The 7648-nt window shown below is 30.2% G+C and overlaps 1 protein-coding gene across 3 annotated transcripts in view; it reads right to left on the bottom strand.

Annotated features, from left to right (window-relative positions):
* Positions 1 to 5132: 5132 nt before the first annotated feature.
* The window catches only part of LOC111053309, a 57571-nt gene continuing 55055 nt past the window's right edge, over positions 5133 to 7648 (bottom strand). For 2 of the 3 annotated variants that reach the window (XM_039424654.1, XM_039424655.1), the window contains exon 23: positions 5133 to 7021. In XM_039424654.1, the coding sequence (XP_039280588.1) occupies positions 6842 to 7021 (180 nt within the window). In that variant the 3' untranslated portion in view covers positions 5133 to 6841. The remainder of the gene's footprint in view (positions 7022 to 7648) is intronic. The other variant, XM_039424656.1, reaches the window with a different exon arrangement.

Genomic DNA, 7648 nt, shown 5'->3' with positions numbered 1-7648 from the left:
CCTTCTATAGTAGATAGCTGATTCCTGTATATCTGATGTGATATTAATTGTTCATTCTTGTTAATAATAAATGTTTTATCTACAACCACATTATAATGCAAACATTACTACATCACAATAATTAATCCCATAACAGGGGTCTTTTCACAATGGATTTTTAAAACTAAACTATAAGGTCAAAACCTAGTGAAATTAATGATAGTGATGGGAAAATAATAATATATAAATGCATATATTTAAAATAAGGTATAAAAAACAGTGGAACCGTTTTAAAGCGATCCATTCAAATACATTCATAAATTATCATGAATGTGAACATTATTTATTTATTTATTCATATGCAAATACAATAATATTTATTATGCGACATTATAACACGGTACCCGATGCTGGTGACATCAACATTAAAATATGACTGATGCTGGAAGAAGTTTTCAGTTTGCCAAGTTTTCACTAAATCAAGTATTCAGTTGGACAAGTTTTCAATTCGTCAGGTTTTTAGTTCAAGTTTCCAGTTTGTCGTGTTCTCATTTCGTCAAATTTTCAGTTTATCTAGGTTCCAGTATTTCCTGATTACTGCTCACTCTCTTTTTTTGAGTAACTTTTCACATATTATTATTTAAATCTTTTTACCATATAGGCTAGTTGGTTAATTTCTAACTAGTCAGCGATGACTTGGTACTTTGCTTGAGTGGTCGTAGATAAAATAGAGTATAAAACAGTTTTATATGGTATTTAAAGCACTCGTGAGATGTATAAGACACAAATGCTACGCTCGCTCACTTGTCACTCAATTTTACATCTAACGCGTGCGTTAAACACCCTTATTATAAAACTAATAACTTTAAAACTATAAAACTAATAATCTTTGAGGAAATATTTTATTCTTCAAGAAAATATATTTTTCAATGATATGTTTACATTTTAATAATAATACATTTACATAATATATTTTCATAATTGAGATTAAATATTTTAGTAATAATAATAAACTATTAATCATATTTCTGCATTGTTCAAGAACTTTCTGGCAACTTTGCGAAGCTAAAGAAGGGTAGAGATATATGCTTTGTCAATGGCAGACAAGGATAGCAACAATGTTAATCAGATGCTGACTTGTAATGTGAAGACCCCGCTATTGTTAGAAGATTCGAAAATCCACAATATTGACTCAAGGAATAGATTCATTAAATCAAGGAATATCATTTATATTGATATGAATGATTATCAAAACCTCCGTAACACAATTACATAATATTGATTATAGATAAAACACAATTACATATTAAATTAAATCTCATCACATGTTTATTAGTTTTAAGGTAGGGGATCTCTAAATTTTTGACTAACAGATACTTTTCTATTACAAACTTTGATAGACTTGAGCATGCTAGCCTATTATAAGGCGAGCATGATAGATGTTCTATCAAGTGAGGGAAGATGGGATATTGGAATAAAGCTCCTATTTCAAATATAATTTAAACGACTGTTTATTATCAGTATTCCACATTGAAACAAATATTTGTACATTATACTGTAATTGGCTATCGAGTAGATAATGTTGTGAAGTATAGTAAAATGATAACATAAGTAATGCGTAGATAAGAAAAGATGATATACTGTATCATTGATATAATAATATAAATTGATAAAGATAAGAATGATTATTAGAATGAGGATTAAATAATATTGAGACCAACAAAACTTAGAATATGAGTAGACAATGATAAGTGATACGGAATATACGATAATGTTGAATATTCCCAATTTGAATTAAAATGAGGCAAGTTCCTTCATCATAACACAATTCAACATCAACATTCTTGAATGTTAGACCGTACAAAATTTAAGTAGGCTATATAGGGAAATAGTAAGATTTTCAAATGTCTAAGAAATCACTTCACAAATCAGAGTGCTCACTTTAAGCGACTCAAAAAACTATGAGAAGAAATAATGTGAACTCTGCAAGACCATACACAATTAAAGAGAAAATTCAACTAACTAACTATTAAACTGATCACTTAATAGAACTCACTTGAAGCACCTTATCATTGCTGGTTAACCATCGTATTGTACAAAAAATCTCATCATCAAAACTGCTGTACGGTACTATTCAGTCAAATACAGTGATTTGTATAGATGATGGAATAACTTAAAATTAACTTCTTTATTTGAGTGATAAAGAAGTTTTCAACAAAAACCACCAAAGTGAAATTATGAACTCATATAATATAATTAAATTATATGAAAATTACACATGAAATGGTATGAATTCATAGATGGAGATTTTTTTTAAACATATTCCACTAATGTTATCCACACCCGGAGACGAGTTGGTTTCAGCTCATGTATAAATTTATTTATTTCCGCAGTATCGGTTGGTTTTAGGAAGAAGCTATTCAAAGGTCTCCAGGAGGTAGACTCTGGGATTTCAATTCGATTATTCTGTATCAAATTATTAGCATAAGACTGGCCAACTGTTGCAAAGTGCTTATTTAATACATTAGCTTCAATTTTGGGTTGAAATCCCTATTTTTATTGTTTGTAATCTCCTTTATGCATTCCCATGTCTTCTTCATATTACCCTTATAAAATTTAAATTTTTTGGAGTTCATTATTGTATTGAAAAAAATTAATATACATGTTTACATTGTGAAAAGTAAAACGTTGTACATTTCTCATTCTTGGTTAAAATGAGATTCCATTCTTGAAGACGGCTTAGAAATTCAACACTCAATAACTAACGTTTTTTAGTAAGACATTCATGTTGACCAGTCCAATCTTGAGTGTCTTATTGTTCTTTACTTAGAATCATTTTATTTTAATAATAATTATTATTATTTTACTATTTTAAAAATGAATCTCCATGTCGAGTAATATATATCTAATTTTTATCAATATTTAAATTTTAAAATTGTTTCATTATTTTAAATTCATTCTTCTGTTGATTTCCATTTATTGTTTGCTGTGAATGAACATTCCATTTTTGTGTCACTCATTTGAAAGGTTGTTGCAAAATTAAATGTTATGATGTGGTTGTTTATAACTGAATTTGATTATTAAAATTGTTTTGATTGATACTGTTTTTTATTTGACTTGACGTTGAAAATAATGTCCTAACGACATTTGGTCCTGGTGCAAATACATTTTGTATTGTACAAATCTGTACTGTGTGGTTATGATAAATGAATTGCTGGGACATATACTTTTTCTGATATTTTCGTATTATCTCTGAAAGGTTTCTACTATACTAGCGGAATAGACGCTAGATTTTTCTCGCTCGTCAACAGGATGCATCGTCTCTATACGAACACTATTATAGGCCCCATGAGAGGGAGGCTATGCATTTCCGCCCGTTTAGATGGGGCTTTAGAAGAGGGTTTGGTTTTTGCACAGACTGTCCTTGAAATTCTTGGGGGCCCAAAAAATGGTCAGCAGTGTTTTAGAATGACAACATTTCAGGGGGGAGGGCACCCCCGTTAAGCGGGTAGGCCCTGTATAAGGCGGATAAATGTGTCAGATAATCGAGATCGATAATAAGTATATAAATTATAGAAATTCATTGAATCAATAATAATTATTGAAGTTGTGATAATTATACAATCACTATAGTGCGGTCCACGTTATAAAGTCGGTCGAAAAACCGAGGGCAACAGCTTTGCCGATTCTCTGCGTTACCACTGCCTTCTATAGCAGATAGCTGATTCCTGTATATCTGATGTGATATTAATTGTTCATTCTTGTTAATAATAAATGTTTTATCTACAACCACATTATAATGCAAACATTACTACATCACAATAATTAATCCCATAACAGGGGTCTTTTCACAATGGATTTTTAAAACTAAACTATAAGGTCAAAACCTAGTGAAATTAATGATAGTGATGGGAAAATAATAATATATAAATGCATATATTTAAAATAAGGTATAAAAAACAGTGGAACCGTTTTAAAGCGATCCATTCAAATACATTCATAAATTATCATGAATGTGAACATTATTTATTTATTTATTCATATGCAAATACAATAATATTTATTATGCGACATTATAACACGGTACCCGATGCTGGTGACATCAACATTAAAATATGACTGATGCTGGAAGAAGTTTTCAGTTTGCCAAGTTTTCACTAAATCAAGTATTCAGTTGGACAAGTTTTCAATTCGTCAGGTTTTTAGTTCAAGTTTCCAGTTTGTCGTGTTCTCATTTCGTCAAATTTTCAGTTTATCTAGGTTCCAGTATTTCCTGATTACTGCTCACTCTCTTTTTTGAGTAACTTTTCACATATTATTATTTAAATCTTTTTACCATATAGGCTAGTTGGTTAATTTCTAACTAGTCAGCGATGACTTGGTACTTTGCTGAGTGGTCGTAGATAAAATAGAGTATAAAACAGTTTTATATGGTATTTAAAGCACTCGTGAGATGTATAAGACACAAATGCTACGCTCGCTCACTTGTCACTCAATTTTACATCTAACGCGTGCGTTAAACACCCTTATTATAAAACTACTAATAATAATCTTTGAGGAAATATTTTATTCTTCAAGAAAATATATTTTTCAATGATATGTTTACATTTTAATAATAATACATTTACATAATATATTTTCATAATTGAGATTAAATATTTTAGTAATAATAATAAACTATAAATCATATTTCTGCATTGTTCAAGAACTTTCTGGCAACTTTGCGAAGCTAAAGAAGGGTAGAGATATATGCTTTGTCAATGGCAGACAAGGATAGCAACAACAATGTTAATCAGGTGCTGACTTGTAATGTGAAGACCCCGCTATTGTTAGAAGATTCGAAAACCCACAATATTGACTCAAGGAATAGATTCATTAAATCAAGGAATATCATTCATATTGATATGAATGATTATCAAAACCTCCGTAACACAATTACATAATATTGATTATAGATAAAACACAATTACATATTAAATTAAATCTCATCACATGTTTATTAGTTTTAAGGTAGGGGATCTCTAAATTTTTGACTAACAGATACTTTTCTATTACAAACTTTGATAGACTTGAGCATGCTAGCCTATTATAAGGCGAGCATGATAGATGTTCTATCAAGTGAGGGAAGATGGGATATTGGAATAAAGCTCCTATTTCAAATATAATTTAAACGACTGTTTATTATCAGTATTCCACATTGAAACAAATATTTGTACATTATACTGTAATTGGCTATCGAGTAGATAATGTTGTGAAGTATAGTAAAATGATAACATAAGTAATGCGTAGATAAGAAAAGATGATATACTGTATCATTGATATAATAATATAAATTGATAAAGATAAGAATGATTATTAGAATGAGGATTAAATAATATTGAGACCAACAAAACTTAGAATATGAGTAGACAATGATAAGTGATACGGAATATACGATAATGTTGAATATTCCCAATTTGAATTAAAATGAGGCAAGTTCCTTCATCATAACACAATTCAACATCAATATTCTTGAATGTTAGACCGTACAAAATTTAAGTAGGCTATATAGGGAAATAGTAAGATTTTCAAATGTCTAAGAAATCACTTCACAAATCAGAGTGCTCACTTTAAGCGACTCAAAAAACTATGAGAAGAAATAATGTGAACTCTGCAAGACCATACACAATTAAAGAGAAAATTCAACTAACTAACTATTAAACTGATCACTTAATAGAACTCACTTGAAGCACCTTATCATTGCTGGTTAACCATCGTATTGTACAAAAAATCTCATCATCAAAACTGCTGTACGGTACTATTCAGTCAAATACAGTGATTTGTATAGATGATGGAATAACTTAAAATTAACTTCTTTATTTGAGTGATAAAGAAGTTTTCAACAAAAACCACCAAAGTGAAATTATGAACTCATATAATATAATTAAATTATATGAAAATTACACATGAAATGGTATGAATTCATAGATGGAGATTTTATTACAAAATCACTATAAATACATACCGAACCACTTCCTTAACAGAGGAGTAAAATAATAATTTTGATCATCTTTAGAATGAGAGTTCAGACTAATCTAGACAAAATATTTTGGTAAAACAAAAATACGAGAATAATAATATTGGTAGAATGAACCACAAGCTTCAACGAAAAGTCACTACGTAAATTGTCAAAATAAGAATATATATATAAAGGGACTTGATAAACTTATAATTATTTATAATTGACAATCTCTATTGGAAGAAACTCAATTTTAGAGTTATAGTTAGTTCAATCAAGAAATTGTTCTACGCAAAAATAAATCTGCCTTGAATGAAGACTGTATCAAACAATGATTGTAGACGCTGAAAGAAAATTATGTCTTTTCATTTTAATAGCTTTCGTGCATTTTAATTCAGCTTACTATTCAGAGAACTAATAATTTTTATCGAAGCCAATATCTCATTCTACACATACTTGTAGTATGCAACAATGCATACTAAAACACAGATATGAGAAAGCCACCAAATATTTAAACAATAACCTCAATTTATGATGAAGGATATTTCTGACTAAATATTTTATGTTTAGTGTTACAACATTCACAAGCAATTCGTTATAATGATAAAAAAACTATAGTTCAGAAGCTGGTGATTGAAAAAATAGAGTACAGTACAGGCTAACCAAAAGTTAGATGGAATTATTCATTATAATACTTTCAGCAGCTACAGACTGAGAATGAAATTGCTATCTATGAACGAATTCAGTCTTTTAAAGAGGCTTAACGAAGAAAATCCTATTTAAGAGTCCCAAATCTGTGATCATAGATGACTGAATATCACAGAGTAAAAATTATACAATATAAAATCTATATTAAAGCTTGAATTATCGCAGCATCTTGAGTTCGCCAGTGTTGGTTCCGTAGACCAAGCCTTGGCCAGGGTTGGGCGCCCAGCGAATGCAGTTGAGGCTGACGAGGCCCCCGAATGCTGGGTCCACACTGCGAAGCAGCTTCAGTCGACCTTGACTAGTTCCTCCCGGTTGAGCACCTTCCAACCGAAATATCTGCAACATCACAAACAACAAAATATAACATAACCTAGCCAACGTCAATTATGGACTTCAATCATCGCACAATTATGATCTTCATCCCTAACTGAAAAGGATTTCGTCCACATAATTCAAGGTAGTTGACAAGTATCTGAATGGAATATTTATTACTAAAAGTTCAGGGATTCTAGAGAAATTTTAAATGCAGCAAAATTTCAAGTTTCTGTCATCTTATTGTATCCTCAGAAATCAACGTTACAGCATTGCGTCCAAATCTATTGTGGTCTCAAATTTCTGATAAGTCAAGGTATTATAATTGTTATGACTTTGGGATACAGTCAGTAGTAGATGAAGTCAAGTTTCATATTATAAAAATTTCTGTAGATAAAATCTTTTGTAGATAACGATCCTGATCTTTAGGACAAATTTTGCCCTGAATTTGTCCTGATCATGATCCACAGTGGATGAACCACAACAATGGTTATTAAAGTAATGGTTATTAAGTAAAATTATTAAAGTAAGTATTTTCTAATTTTTATATATATTTAAGAGTAGCCCTGAAGAAAAAAGACAATCGATACGAAATTATAGAGCTTGTTGACATGACAGCGATTTACGCTCGGTTTGCCAGCCTCGTACACA

This window comes from Nilaparvata lugens, chromosome 3 (genome assembly GCF_014356525.2).
Source record: "Nilaparvata lugens isolate BPH chromosome 3, ASM1435652v1, whole genome shotgun sequence".
Classification (NCBI taxonomy): Eukaryota; Metazoa; Arthropoda; class Insecta; order Hemiptera; family Delphacidae; genus Nilaparvata; species Nilaparvata lugens.
This window is presented reverse-complemented; position numbering and strand designations above follow the sequence as displayed.